This window comes from Rissa tridactyla, chromosome 3, assembly GCF_028500815.1.
Source record: "Rissa tridactyla isolate bRisTri1 chromosome 3, bRisTri1.patW.cur.20221130, whole genome shotgun sequence".
In the NCBI taxonomy this organism is placed as follows: domain Eukaryota; kingdom Metazoa; phylum Chordata; class Aves; order Charadriiformes; family Laridae; genus Rissa; species Rissa tridactyla.
In genome coordinates this window covers 25,424,646-25,440,798 of record NC_071468.1, presented here as the reverse complement: position 1 = coordinate 25,440,798, position 16,153 = coordinate 25,424,646, and the positions used below count along the sequence as shown (strand labels likewise).

The following is a 16,153-nucleotide window of genomic DNA, read 5'->3' as shown; positions in this document are numbered from 1 at the left end:
TTTCTTTTTTTTTGTTTTATTTTGTTGGGTTTTTTTTCCTTATTTTTCTTTCCTTTATTCCCTGGCATGTATCACAGAACTACTCTTAAATCCAGAATATTCTAATGAGCAAAATTTGTGATGTCCTAGCTATTTCAAAAGGAAATGGAGATTTGCTTGGAAGGTGGTATGATTTTTAGCAGGTTGGTTGTTTTTGGCAGTTTTAATTTGACTTTGCACAACTGGTTGGAGAAACATGTGCTATAGGGACAGTTGAGCAAGTAGGGTGTCACAGCGTGTTTTTGAAGTATTGTTCATGTGGATCTCAGTGCAAGTCCTGCCTGATCACTGTCTGCAGAATAGTTTGCCTATAAGTGGAAGCACAGCAGAAGCTCAGCTCGTTATCTCGACTGCTATTTTGCAGTCCTTTTGATTTCTGAAATGAAGAGGTTAAGTGGTCAGTATGAGCATATGGGTCCTAGACGGGATTGACCAATGTGGCTTCTGTGCCTTTAATTCTGTGCCAAGTGTTTGTTTTAGTTATCTCCTATGTGTAGTATGAATTTCCTTGTAGCATAATTGAGAATACCATTCTACTTTGTTGTCTTGCAAAACTCCTTCTCTAGTGAACAAACCTGCTACTGTTTTGGGAGCTGGTTAACTTTTAAGATACATAATGTTGTTCTATCTGTCTCCCTTATCTGACCTGGAAAGTCAGAGCTGTGTTTACTGAAAACACGAAGAGGAACTTACTCAGCCCCTCCCAGAGTTCCAGCAACAGGATGTAGACTTTGGGGTAACAGGTAATTTGAAAATATATGCTGTTGATCTCTGAATGGAGGGTACGGGGAGGGGAAACGTACAACTCTAGTTTATTCAGAAATTATACTTATTCCTTAGGGTGGCAATTTTTTTCTGTGGAAGATACTGATGACAAGATTCCTTGGGTACCCAAGGTGCTGCATGAATACTCACTGAGTAGCCCCACTAGTTTCAGTTCAGCTGTTGAGCTACCAAAAGCTGGAATTATGGGAACTTCTCTTACGACTGTATGGAATTACTGGAGAATGTTACAGACTACCAGTATAGCCAAGTATACTGCGAGATTTTATACAGGGGCTACATTTTTCTTTAAAAGGGAGCTTAAGGTGATTTAAAACAAATAAACAAAACACCAACCAAAAAACCCAACAACAAACAAAAAAAACCCAAACAAAAGACCAAAATATGTTATTCAAAAAACCAGCGAACTTAACGTGTAGGTAGGATTCTTCAGTTATCTCATACCTCAATAGTTGGATGATATGGTTCCAAACAAGACGGTGAGCTAACTTAACAGCTCACTACAGCTGAAAGAGGAGTTTCTGCTCCCACCACTAATCTTGTGCCAGAGCTGATGCACATCAGGCCCCTCCAGAAGCTGTTTAACCTCACTAATATGGCCATGTTATTGAGTTAAAGCAGCTTGCAGAAAAGTCTGACGAGTTCCAGAGCCAATGTTGAGGGATGGATGTGACTGGGAGCAGAGGAGGGGAAGGGAGTAATAAATGGCAAGGGGGGTAGAGGGGAGAGAGACCTCTCTCCTTTTTGTTGTCAGCCAGCTATTTTGCTGCTTGTCAAGCTGAAGATGTGGACTTCTGGGAACCCAGAAACATGGTCTGTCTGTCTCCAGTTGTAACATCAATTGCATCAAAACTCCATTTCTTAACAGTGCTTTACCATGCCTGTGACAAACACTGACACCCGGATGCTAGAAGAGATTGCAGCAATAATGCACACAAGAAGTCCCCAGTACAAAAATAAATCTTAAATTTAGGTTAAACAGGACTCCCTATGCTTGATTTATGTAGGCTAGGGCAGATTTTACCAGACTAACCCCTCTCCAGACTTCACAATATCTCTGAAAAGAACAGGTTGCGTAATAGTGTTGTTAATTTACTGATGTGAAGAAATAAATAAAAAAGCAAACAAAACCAAACACTTGATGTCTCATAGTACATGTGCACCTCTCTTCATGTCAGTGTTAAGGCTCCATTCTGCTCCAGCAGATCCCGCCACTGTTGAGTACAGCTGCATGTAGCACAGTAAGTGTAGCCAGACAACAGAGACTAACAATAATAAGTGCTAAACTTCACACTGTGGAATATAGCATAACTATGGCACAATCCTTGTCATGTATCAATCCTTGTCTGTATTTGGACAGAGAATTATGTGGAAGTGTAGGATTGGCCACCAGGTTTGAATTACTCTGAGGAGGGATGCAGTACTTTATTCCATAATATCATCGTCCTCTTAAGTGTTTGAAAGGGCTGGGTGTGAGCTGCTTTAAGAGGCTGCCAGAGGAAAACTTTATGGTTGTTTCTCTGGCTTCTGCAGGTTCCGGGGGTAGCTTCTTCAGGAAAAAGTAGAAATATTTAATTAGAGATATTTAAAAAATAAAATTGGAAACTTGTTGCAAATATTTGAGAGAGTTTATATCGTATTGGCAGGGAAAGTAATTTTTTTTGAACTTCCACTTTGAGTAGTTGAGAGAGAGGAGTTTTTGTGGACTTAGATTCTGGTTCCTGCTACTGAAGCAAGAATTACGTTAGGTTCTCTGGCTTTGTACAGAAGGTATTGGGTAAACAGGTCTCTTGAGAAAGGAGAAGTATCTGTCTCTTCCTTCCAGGAAAAATGCCTGTAAACATATGAGGTAAGTATACTGTGGGAAGATGGCATTGTAGTCCCCTGACTCAATGGTAGTGTTTGTCTTTCCAGTTATAGACTAGTGAGATAGTTCTGTGATTGTGAACTCTCTTTCCCTATATATATTTTGTTTGGGACCTCCCTGAAAAAAATAATGTTTTAACTCCATTCCATGCTTAGACTTGGGTTGATGACCTTATAAACTTGAAAGCATTAGCTTTAGAGACAAATCTGTAAAATCATGCAGTTTTAATATTTAATAACTTCTGTTCACAAAGAACTTCCAAGTCAACTTGTTTGTAACTTTTTATCCTTTGATATTGTTGCTACTGTATGTAATGATCAGGTTTTTGTAAATAGTAGACATCATCTGTTGAGAATTTCAGTATTATGAATTGCAAGGATCAAATGAACTGTTTTCATCAGTTACAAACATTTTACCATCTGTTGTGGAAATGACCAGAGGCAATCAATATCCTTAAAAAGAGTCATAGTGGGTCATAATTTACAATGATTTTTATGGTATTGGATGGAAATTTTTCTGTTTGGGATTTCCCGCTGTCATATCTGATGAAGAATTGGCTTTCTGTGGCTGCCTAAAATCTCATTACTACATTCCCAAGGATCTCAGATCAACTGACAACCAGCCTTTCAGAGAAGGTTAACAGTGGATTTAAACAATTTCCTAAATCACGGTTCTGTTGAGCAGCCTCTAGAAAATAAAATTGAGGCAATTGCATTTTGATGACCTCAATCAGATGGTGTGTAGGCCATTTTCTGGGGTGTGGTTTAATGTATGTGTCTTGACACTCTTCCATATAGGATTAAATGCCTTTGCTCCTTTTTTTCCCCCTGCCTTAGGCTTTCTCGTGTTTTGTTTCCTTCCATCCCGTGTTTTTCTAAAGTGCCTTCTCCAACAACGTGCAGCAATTCAGGGACAGGCTGCTGATAGAATTCAGGCTTCCCCCCGCTGCCTTCAAAATACAGCCTGTCGACAGGGTTATTTTATTGAAACGTCCGCTGTCTGCTTTGAATCTGTGTTATCGTCTATGATCCTTATGGTACTTAGTGTATTTGAAGAAAAGCAATTATCTTGAACTTCAGATATATGGTGCAAATCTTGATAGATATTAAATTGAAATTTAATTCATTTAAGAATCTTGACACAAGTTGTTAAACTACTAAAGCTAAAAGCTTTGGTGTTGATGCAGTTATGGTGGCATAGTTTATTTTATTCGTAGAACTGGAACAAATTATTGCAATATGATTTTATTGTGGTGTAGAGTTGTCTAGCTTCCATTGTATTTGGGATAGTTAAAGACAAGGCTTTAAAAAGTTACGAAAGCTATCTGACAAGCACAGTTCCCAAATCACTTGATGGTTCCCGTGGTACCTCTCGTAACATTCCTGGGATAAATGTGCTATATGTCAAGCAGGGATTGAGTGCATGAAGACAGGTAGTGTTGATACAACAGAACTGGCTTTCTTGTTACCTTAGTTATTACCATGGTTGCACATAATTTTCATGTCTTGCGGATGTCTTTATTTCATGATTCCCCTTATAAGTATGGAAAATGGATGTATGTGTAAAAGAAAATACTTCCTGTGGTTTTACTTTAAATAAGAGTAACAAAACAGATTAATGGGCAGGTTTTTCATTTGAGAAAACATGTCTAATTGCGATCAGATTGCTAATGAAATGGACTGGTGATGCATGACAGGATAGATAAGATCTCTGTTACTCTAATGTCAAACTAAAAGTGGCTAATGCAGGGACTTTGATATTCTAGGGAAGGTAATAAGTGATTTGATTATTTTGTCTGAATTCCTGTTACTTCATTTTAACCTTAGGTCTTTAGTCTGTTTTAACCACTGTTAGGAGTATTCAGGTCTTGTCTTATGGTTTTTGAAACTTCTAAGTAAATTTTGGTCAATGATACTTCATTTTATTGAACATCAAACAAATACGCTGTATTAGCTGCACCTCACTGCTGGGCTTTTGTAACTTAGTTAAGTTTGTAAGTAGGTTTGACTCCTGTATGAGTCCGGCTATCAGCTTGGGGCTAGTATCAAAAAAAAAAAAAAAAAAGCTGTTCCTTCCCGTGTTGGTTCCTTAAATTAGGCTTTTTGGATTTTATCCTCAGCATGTCAGTGTTATTGCCTTGTTGCTATGATACGGTACTTACTCATGCCGTCGGCTGTAGAATATTAGAAGATCTGAGCTGAAATGTTATGTAACTTACAAATGTTGTTACAGCTGATGTTCGTTATTTTGCAGGGTGTAACAATTCATGTCTTTGTAGTTATCTGAGCGAAATAAGCATCTTGCAAGAATCTTATTCAAAGGAAAAATGGTTAAAATTGCAGAATTAACATTCAAAAGTATGAATTGCCCTTTATGAGGGAGTAGTAATTGCTGGCTTTTTCAAAAGCTCGCTGAAGTTGTTATGCTCACTTAATAGGATCATAACTGTCAGATGGGGAAAGGTAATACAATATAACATTCTGGTGTTTGAACTTTCAGGGCAGAGCGAGCAGTTGGGATTACAGTGGAGGCGTTTCAGTCCATTTTAGCAATTACTTTTTGCTTATAGAAACAAAAGAATTCTATCAGATAATTACTGAATATGAAAACCACTGTTGACTGTTGGTTGTTCCAGACACTAAATGGGAGGCGTTTTGGTAAGAAACTTGAGGAACTGGCATTATCAAAGAGCATTTGAGCTGTTAAACTTAAAAACTTAAAATGAAGTTTGTTTAATTAGAATAAGCATAAAACAATAAAGAGAAGCGTGTGATCTTTTTGTGATTTGTTCAAATTTTAAAGTGAGACTTAAGATTTTCAGTGCTCAGTGTTACAAGGCAGTTGCCATTTTCTTGTCTTGATAATTTCCTTGTGATGAAACAGCAGTGCTAATATCAATACTGCAATGAACGAATGAAGCTAAGGGATTGATTAGTAGCCTGGTTATAGACGGGTCTTAAATTCTTCAAGGGGAAAGCAGTTACACTTGCAGATAAAATTGGAAATAATTTTTTTTCACTAGAACAAGGGAAATCCCAACTGACTCACAGATAAGGTGATGCTATGTTGGTGGAGTGGCTTAGAACCCAAAGAAATAATTAAAAACAAGACCAAAAGGCACATTAAACCAATTTCTCATTTAAAACCATGGCGGCTGCTTTTGTTGTGATCATGCAACTTTTGACCAGTCACAATATTTTAAGGCTGTATTAAATTTTTGAGGTGTACTGTACTTAATAATCCATCTTCTTTAGAGCTAATGTGAAATACTAATGGAGGAATTTTGCTTATCAGCTTATAGAGAAACTGCACTCTAAAATGAAAATGCCAAGTCACAACCAAACGCATCGTCTTAATAGGCCAAAAAAAGCTGGAAAACCTTACATGAATAAGATTATAAACAATTATTTAGACCAAAGCATGAAAATTCAGGATTAATCCTTTTGAAATATTGGAGTTGATTCTTAAGAGAAACATTCGTCACATGATGTCAAAAGTATGTGAAGTATTTTGCATTGGGGTAAAAAGACAAGGTTTCTTCAAAGCAGATTTTACAGCTTTTAAGCAGGTTACATAATAAAGGATTAGGGAACAGAATGAGACAAATCGGATGAATGAAAGGTTAGTATGGTGCACTGCTTCCATATATGACTTTTACTGAGGGAGAGTTAATACATGTTGATGTCTCTGTATTTCAAGTAAAGTTAATCCAGGAACTCTTTTTTCCCTAAATACATTTTACTGCCACATATTTATTCATTATTTCTTGTATGAAACACAAGTTGAGAGGTGGGTCTATCATTCTAACATACTTAAACAGGTATTTTAATTTGTGACAATGTTGCTTATTTATTTGCTTACTATAAAGCACACTGTTCCCCACAATAAAAAATTAATAGCTATGCAAATTTTAGTCAACAAAATAAACTTAGAGATCCTGAGTTTGCTTCTACAGACATAAATGATGTGGTGGTTTGTTGTTTTTTGTGTTGTTTTTTTTTTTCTTTTATAGATGCCACCTTCAATGAACAGCAAGATCTCTTTTGTCAGAAGTTGCAACAGTGTTGTGTACTCTTTGACTTCATGGACTCTGTTTCAGACCTGAAAAGCAAAGAAATCAAGAGAGCAACACTGAATGAACTGGTTGAATATGTTTCAACGAATCGTGGAGTGATTGTTGAATCAGCTTATGCTGACATAGTGAAAATGGTAAGTAGAGTGCTGTTGTTACATTTTGAATTTTAATAAAATATCTTAAATTAATCAGTTGACAACTGTGGTGGCATCTAACTCAGAATTGCTATTGGTTATTCTGCTTACGAAACATAATTTATTAATTATAACTTGGCTTACAAATTGTTTAGAAAGGCTTGTAAAAACAAACAACTTGTAAGTTTTAATTATTAGCTGAAATATGATGCGTTCAGGTTAATTAAAATGAAAGAACCTGGTATATTGCAGATGCTTGCAGTCCGGGTAAGCTTTGAAGTTGTTCTCATTCAGAAAATTGAAATATTTTGGTGCTGCCTGTCTTTGTTTATTTAAGAATGGCAGTGGAGTGACAGGCCAAAGTTTTCTGGTAAAGATTCTTGTGGCTACTAGTGTCAACAGAAAGGTTTATCAGTGTAAGAAAGCAACTCTTTGTAAATACTTTTTCTGGCTGTTTGTTACAGTGTTGGCCTTGGAGAGCTGTGCTAGAGCAGTCTTAAGGGGTTTGCTCAAGTTGTCAACCACAGGATGACTTGTACTGTGCAATTTTTACAAATGGCTGGTTGAATAAGCAGCAAAATATTTGTGGTCATTATCTGCTGACTTTCCCAGGTTTTTTATATGCATTTTCAAATCCCGTGTTAAGTGATGTTTTAGATATACCTATACTCCGTGTACAGGGAATGCCACCGAAAGACATTTGACAATAATCTTAAATATTATAAAATTGTTTTTTTTAGAAATTTGAACTGTAAAATGAATGTGTTTAGTGCCCGTGCATTTAGGCTAATGGTTCTCTAAACTTCAGTTAAGTTTAAATAGGCACAATGCTGACTTCAAAAGTAGTTATTGGGAACATAAGGAGACCAGTTCAAACATATGTCCTACGACTTCTGTAGTCTTCTATATAGTGCATGCTATTTTTTTCTCAAGGTTTTGTTTGGTTTGGTTTTTTGTTTGGTGGGTTTTAGTTTTGTGGTTTGGTTTGGGTTTTGTTGTGAGGAGCTGATACGGAAGATCGGAAGTTTAATATAAAAAAGCGTAGAAATTTTGGCATTATACTGAAGGGCTAGGATTATTGAAACCCTCTTAATAATTTTGGCTGTTTCACCAGATGCTTATTAAGTTTCACAAAAGATCTAGGACACTGTTGTGGGTTTTGTTTTTTATATAGTTTTGTTTTTTTAAAGAACCTGTGTTTCTGCCCTTAAATGTTTTTTTCACACAAGACAATCAAGGACAGAGTATGTCCACTTCTTCTTTGTCTACTTTTTTTTTTTGTTGTTGCTGCTGGTGGCAGCAAGCCTGAATCCTTGCAGCATTTTCTTACTTTGTCTGCCCTCTATGGCCTCTTGTTAGAAGAAAGAAAGAGTATACTAACTAGCTAATCATACTTGTTGAAGGGAGATTTTCTTTTATATTGGAATTGTTGTCTTTTCTTGGAGGTAAGGTGTTGTTGAGCTGTTCTTTTGAGGTTATTGTTGTTGTGCAAATGATTGGGCTCTGTGGATGCTTGTTTTTTCTTCCATACCAAATTTCCATCTCATTTTCTCCCCTAAAATGACAGAAAATGAAGAAGGCCTTCTGCTTCAGTGAGAGCTTTTTCAGAGCTTGAGACAAAAGATCCCTCCAAGCCTGAATAGTACTTCTAGTCTCCCTGGCAACTGGCAGCAGAAAAGGTCTTTGCTGTGAATTAGGACTAAGTACCAGCTTTCAGAAAGAACTCTGGATGGGTCTCTCCCTCCAAACAGCACGTGTGTGAGGCTTGAGGCCTTTCTTTGTAGCAAAACTTCTATGACATTTAAAAGATCTTTTTTTTCAGACTGTTCAGTGTTACTACATTATAAGAAAAAGCGCTACGGGATAGTGTTTTTGTGATGAAAAAGTAGAAATCAGCCTTAATGAAACCCACCTATGATCTGACTGGTAGTAAAGGATGAACAGACTACAAAAATTCCCTGAAAAAAGCCAGAGTGGCATTAGTGGCAGAAGCGGAGCTAATTCCTTTCCAAAGCCCCTTGTCTTTCCCTGCGCCTGGGATCCCTTTCCTCCAACTTGCAGAGGAATCAGCCCAGCTTCCTTGGAGTCGCCCAAGTCTTGGGGAGGCAAAGTCAACAATCCCTTACCATATCAAGAGGGGAAGAAAAAAAAAAATGTTTTTCCTGACTGGTGCGTAGACAAAGCCTGTGCAGGTGAGGAGGTCTCCTAGTATTCCGTCCCTTCACATTGTCTCCGTTACCATCATAGCTGCTGGGCCAGTACCACACAATAATGGCTCATGTAGTTGTTCCTGCTCTGCATGGATCCCGAAGTAGGCAGCACTAGTTGAAATGCTACCAATGTCTTTTTGAGCCACCAAGGGTGGAACAAGACCATAAAAAAAAAAAAAAATAAATCTTCTTGTTTAGGTAGATGGGCAGGACATATGCTTTTTGTTGCCTCAGCCAACCTGATTTTCCTATAATTCCTTTGCCAAAGCCTTTGAATTAAGAACTGAGGAAGAGTGTTGCTTACAAATAGTTTTGAAGGGTAGCACAGTAGTCTGTGCACCTCCTTTCTAGGTCATCTAAAATATTAGTATCTTCTCTGTCTGGAAATTCACAATTGAAAGTACCCTGAAGCTAACAGCAAGTTAGGGTTTGGTGTTGTGAATACTTTAAGTTTTAAAACTTCCTGGGAAGTCAGAAAGCTCCATCCTTTATCAGGTTTGGGAGCATAACAGAAATGTCCCTCCAGTACACATTACTCCTCTATCTCCTTGTGCCTGCCAGCCCCTTCTCGTTCCCCACCACCATATATAAAAATCTGATGTAAATGAGATTGCACAGAATTTCAGAAATTCAGAATTGAAAAAAAAAAAAATCAGATATCCCTATCTGCATGCTCAGAAATTGGAATTGAATCTAGTATCTCTCCAAATGCTTAGCTCCTCGGGAAGTATACAGACAATAAGGGACCTTTTTTTTTTTTTTCTTGTTTTGTTTTAATAAAATTTAAGTGCTCTATCTTAATACCTTAACTTTCACTTTCATGTCACTTTCAAAAACTTTGAGATTTAATTTAAAAAGCTGATGCTGGGTTTCTCTGGAAACCTATGCAGCTGTAAGATCCTTTTATGATTTGTATTTCTTAAATCACAGTTTTGGGGTAAAGACTCACTTAGGAAAGGAAAGGGATGTTTTAAATAATATGAGAAGATATAGAGAAGAATTTGCACATATCAAAAACAGGGAGGGTTTCAACTCAAACCACCTTTTTGATCGATACTATTTGCAGTACGTTAGAAAGAAGCAAATGATACAGGAATAAAAAGTATTTAAAACATCATAAAGTAAATGAACCAGTTGTTTAGGGAGATGGGCTAGTACATAAAAACGGGTACACAGTTTGTTGTAGGTTTCGTATGTTCTCAGGAAACCACTAATGCTAGTAGAAGTACTGAATACTCTGAAAAACATAAAATTAGATCTCCAAGGATCTGGACAAGAGGTTTGCTGTTTGTTTCTGCTGTAGGAGTATGTTTAGTAGTTAGTACTTTTGTTCTGGACTCAACTTTTGCATTCTGTACTTGAGGTTCTGTGCTAAAGGGTTGACTGGTTTGGTTCAGCAAGATGCATCTAGAAATAAAAGGATGCATTTTCAAGAGGTATTACTAGAAGACGTGCAAGCAGAAGTGCAGAAGTCTCTGTAGGGGACTGATTTGTATGTTGGGTGTTTTTGTTGAATACCTAGAGTAGACAATATCAAATAACAGAATCAAGATTGTAGCCTTGGCTTTTGGGCTTGATTAAAATTCACATTCTGTCAGACTCCTATTTCCCCCTCCTCTTCTCCTAGCCAGTTTCTCTTGTCCTCCCTTGCGTTTACAACCATATAGGTCAACTGTACTGTTTTGTTTTTTCTGCTGCGCAGTAAACTAGAAGACTGCTGTAGTGTGCATCCATACAGAACATCATTGCCTTTCTACTCTAGAGCAGCATCATCTGAAGCTTTACTGTGTACCACCAGGAGACAGTGACAGGTCATAGAATGAAGCGCCTAGGAGGAAATGAAAAGTCAGTTTATGCAACAGCTTTATATGTTGTTTAATGAGGCAGCTGATTTTTCTATGCAGAGCCAGCTGGGTGACTTCAGGATCTTTTAAAGTCCTTTTGCAGAATTTTTCAAACACCTTGGAGACTCCATGGAAGCTGCGCAGTAGCATTTGCTGCAAACTGTCAAATGTTCTTTCTTTTGTGTTTAGTAGGCTAGGGTGGCTAGCAGCTATTTGAAATGGGTTTGATCAAAAAGACTAAGGAGTTTGAAAGATGATTGGAAAAGTTGGGTTAACTGTATTCCTAAAAACACAGTAGAAAACGCAGAAACAAAATCAACTTCATGTTCTCTTTTATTCATGTTAGAGATTTAAAATCCGGTATGTTACATCTGACAGAAGAGATGACATTTATTTTCCTTTTGACATCTGAAAGATTGGTCTTCTATCTAGACTTCATATACTTTAAAAATCCCCGAAGAAACCTTTTTAAATTTGCCCTTTTGAAATTGATTTGATGTGACTGTATCATACTTAAAGTAACTTGTTAGCTATTTTTTTTTTCCAAAGTTACTTTGTGTTAAAACAAAAAGTCACAATTGTTATGTATTTCTGACTTCCCAAAACCTTGAAACATCTTGAGATTATGAAAGGTGGAAAACCTGTGAGCAGTTTTTCAGCTCTTACCTGAAAATGACAAATATCTTGAAGTTAAGTAAAGAACTCTGAAATTAGATATATTTTTGGGATTGTCTGTCTTACACGTGAAGAGAGTTCTGTTTAAGTCATAATTGGTTAGTCATACTGTATTTGATGTCTTATATAAAACTTCAGCTCTCAGTGTTACATAGTTAAAAATTGGTCTTTATTAGGGAAAACTGAAATGTTCCTTTAACTTTCATGGTTTCAGAGAAGAATTTTAAATATGACTGTAAATAGCTACAAACTTGTAAAACAGTTGAGGAAAAAAGTTACTTTCTCATTATGTTCATTGGCCTGTTTCAGACTTTGGGCTATTTGGATTTAACAGTTTTCACAAAATAAAGAATAAAAGTGATTTTTTTAAAGCTGTTTTTGTTTCATGTAATTTTAGGATAAAAGCAGTACATTGCCGACTATGGTCTGTGGAAGCATAAAAAGCGTAAACTTTTTTTTTTCTCTTGCAGATTAGTTCTAATATTTTCAGAACACTTCCACCTAGTGATAACCCGGATTTTGATCCAGAAGAAGATGAACCAACTCTTGAAGCCTCATGGCCCCACATACAGGTATATGATTTGTTTATTTTCAAGCCCTCTTATAAATGGATACTTGAGTCATTTTGTGGCTTTGGTAAGAATGTCAAAATTCCTTTTATAATACAACTGAGTTCCTATGCTTGGAAGGGAAAAACAATGGTGATTTTCTTAACATGTATAAATATGGCAGAATGTAAGTCTTCCAGACTGCTTAAAAAACGTTGGTTTGGCTGTTTTGTTTTTAAGGGAATGATTGCACTGTTAAAAAGTGGTATATGCATGTCTGAAAAATATATGGATATTTTAGGTAATTATGCTCTTAAGAGGTTTGTTTTCTGCGCTTGAGCAACTTCTTTGTGTGATTTCAATAAAATATAAGTGGATGGTAACAATTTCTTGTGACAGTAACAAAAAATGGAGCAATAGCCTTTATTTGCCTTTTGAGCAAGAAATAGATATCTCCTCATTATCCCATCCTTTTCCCTCCCTCCATGCAAAACTTTACAATATAGGTGTTGTTGTTTGGTGACGATTGGTTAGTTATTCTGTTGTTGCACTCCTGTCCCAGTCTTGTGATTTTTATAGCATTGCTGTATCAATCACATGATTGACTTGCAATACTGCTGAATTTTTAAAATTTTTTTTATTTTTTAATTAACTGCTAAAAGTTGAGCAAACTTGAATCACTTGTAGTCATCCGGGCTCATATGTCAGGTAGTTCATTGCCTGCTGTGGTTTGACCCCAGCCAACAACTGAGCACCATGCAGCCGCTCACTCCCCCCAGTGGGATGGGGGAGAGAATCAGAAGGGTAAAAGTGAGAAAACTCGTGGGTTGAGCTAAAGACAGTTTAATAGGTAAAGCAAAAGCTGCACACACAAGCAAAGGAAAACAAGGAATTTAGTCACTGCTTCCCATCAGCAGGCAGGTGTTCAGCCATCTCCAGGAAAGCAGGGCTCCATCGCACATTACGGTTACTTGGGAAGACAAACGCCATCACTCCAAATGTCTCCCCCCTTCCTCCTTCTTCCCCCAGATTTATATGTTGAGCATGACATCATATGGCATGGAATATCCCTTTGGTCAGTTGGGGTCAGCTGCGGTGTCCTCTCCCAGCTGCTTGTGCCCCCCGAACCTGCCTGCTGGCAGGGCCATGTGAGGAGCAGAAAAGGCCTTGACTCTGTGTGAGCATTGGTCAGCAATAAAGAAAACAACCCTGTATTAGCAACACCCTTTTCAGCACAAATCCGAAACATAGCCCCATACTAGCTGCTATGAAGAAAATTAACTCTGTCCAAGCCCAAACCAGCACAATTGCTGAATTTAAGTAACTAGTATCTGTTAAATAAAAGTTACGTAGCAACCTTTACCCAACTAGTAGTGGATAGAAGATTAATTGCTGTCACGCATCTACATACCATTCTCTCTCCTCTCTTAAGGGAGTTAAAATCCTACTGTGTCCCTGTAATGTTACAGTTCTAATACATCAACGAATGTATTTAAAAACTGGACTTCTCATATTGGCTATAAATCATAGAACTGCCTAAGTTGGAAGGGACCTTTCAGATCATCTAGTCCAACCATCAACCTAACTCTGACAAAAAACCATCACTAACCATATCTCTAAGCATTATATCAACCTGTCTTTTAAATACCTCCAGGGATGGTGCCTCAACCACTTCCCTGGGCAGCCTGTTCCAATGCTTAATAACCCTTTTAGTGTAAAAAAAATTTCCTAATATCCAGTCTAAACCTCCCCTGGCACAACTTGAGGCCATTTCCTCTTGTCCTATCACCTGTTTCTTGGGAGAAGAGACAGAAAAGTAGATGTTCAAGATAGGATTTGAGACCTAAACCACGTAAGAAACAAGTTATCACAAAAAATAACTCTTCAGGCTAAAGGCTGTGATGATTATTATCTCACATATGACTGATTCTAATTCATAGGAGAAATGGCTATAACTGAACTAGATGAGAGGCTGGATTTTGGAGGGGTGGGAGGGTGCAAGGGCTGTGTAAATATCTCTTATAGTCAGTAGTGGCATCTGACTTCAAAATGCCCCTGTGTGTCAAGAACAAAATTTGTAAACGTTTGCTCAGTTCACTTTAGGTCATAAGTAATCTATAGGTTTGTTTGTTTTGTTTTTTTCTATAAAAAGACTTGTGGTTTCTGTGACCAGTTCACTTGTGCTTTAGGCTTGTCTAAGATAAACTGAAAGAGCTTTTTTCTTTGCCCTTTTCTAAATGAGTTTTGGCCAGGCTGTCTGATCACTGATTGTGGATTTCACTCTCCTGCATCAATTGTTCACGCTGTCCTTGGACTAGGTTGCTCCCTGCAGCACAATGGAAACAGTTTGTGTTTTTGTCTCCTTTCTTTTACAGTTCATGTGCTAATGGATGGTAGAAGACTGAGTTTGATAACTTACTAATTGCCTTCCAGGAGCACAAAGCTGCTGGCAGCATCAAATTTTGTGTATGGAGGAAGGGGGGATGCACACCCATTCCCCCTCCCCCCATCAAAACCCATTATTACTTTTGGTATAGTCTAAAGAACTGCTTGGAGGTGTGGGTGAGGTGATTGCTAAACTACAAACAAATTCAGAATTCTATCCTGATATGGCAGTCAGGTAGCCAGTTTTCTGAAGGGAAAAGAAAAAAGTTTGAATCTCTTCTGTGGTTGAATCTGTTGGCATTTCTCTATAAAATAACATTATAAATAATGGCTTAGTAAGTTACTGTTGCATGTAGTCACAACAAAAGACTCTAGACCTTCAGTAAAATTAGTGTCACTTGAAAGACATTGTTTTAAAGCAATACTCAAGATAGTTTGTAACAGCCAAACTAGGTTGTCATTAAAGTCACTGTGTATTTTTTGGAGCTTAGGGAGTTGCAAAGTTGGTGGAATTATTACCTTAAGGCAATAATATTCTAGTGGTCTCAGCAGGAAAGAAGACTGAATCACCAAAGTAATAGGAGTTACATTTCCTAGCTCTTTGACCCAAGCAGACCAATTTTGAGAACCAAAATAACTAAATCCAACAGTTCTCCCCTGATCTAGTATTTCCAATGGTGATGCCTCAGTTAAACTCGAGGAAGTTGAGTGTACCTGTCTCTTTTTTAGGTAGGAGCAGCCAATGTCCGTTGTGGGTAGAATCCATTCTTGTCCCCCTAGTTGATAGTTGTTGTTGTGCTTCTAAGTTTGCAAATGTTAGCATATAGGAGGAGGGAGAGGCTGACTATCCAGAAGTGACCATTGTGCAGCTTGCTTCCTGAAGTGCCTTGGATAAAGCTTCATGGATTTCCCAAGACTCCCAAGGGTTTCCAAAGTTATTTGTTACCTTTTACCATTTGTACATGTTCTAGGAGCAGTAGTACTAATTACCAGGAAGCTAGATGATTCTGTAAGCATCAGAACTGCATAAAAACTCCTTCACTGCATGACACTTCCCTACAATACAGCTCAGGAACGGGATTTTTGAGCACTAAATTTTGTTTTTCTGAAAGCTCTTTAAGAACAATAGCAACAGTCCTGGTTCTGGAATTGCATGTGTTTATATGAAGCATTCAAATGGTTACTAATGCATATTCTCCCTATATTAGAAATAAGACATGTAGCTGATTAATTTGTTGTCATATATTGAGAATCTTGCATTGATACCGACTTGTTCTATTTTATAGATGAGATGTACCTTGGTCTTGACTCTAATCAATATCCTAAACTTAATCTTGGATGTCTTGTACGTAGATGTTGCACAGCATTGTGCTTTAACTTAGTTCTTATTCTGCTTGGCGTTTATCGCAGTCCTCGTATCTATTTATGGAAAGAAGCCATGATTGTCCTTCCTCTCCTTGTCCTTTAGGGGAAACAAAGTATGCCAATTTAGTCTTCACTCATAAAAGGTGCTCTATCGATGACAACTCTAGTGGCTCCTTCTCTGTGTCCTTGCAGGTTTGAATAAATTTTCTCAAGCACGTGTAGGACTGT

The 16,153-nt window shown here is 37.5% G+C and overlaps 1 protein-coding gene across 5 annotated transcripts in view; it reads left to right on the top strand.

Moving 5' to 3' along the window:
• Positions 1-16,153, top strand: part of PPP2R5A (protein phosphatase 2 regulatory subunit B'alpha) — a 47,868-nt gene that overhangs the window by 12,547 nt on the left and 19,168 nt on the right. For all 5 annotated transcript variants that reach the window (XR_008465525.1, XM_054195814.1, XM_054195811.1 and 2 more), the window contains exons 2-3: positions 6,702-6,898; positions 12,098-12,199. Coding sequence is in view for 4 of the 5 variants with exons in the window: in XM_054195814.1 (XP_054051789.1) it covers positions 6,702-6,898; positions 12,098-12,199 (299 nt within the window). In the remaining variant the exon portion in view is untranslated. The remainder of the gene's footprint in view (positions 1-6,701; positions 6,899-12,097; positions 12,200-16,153) is intronic.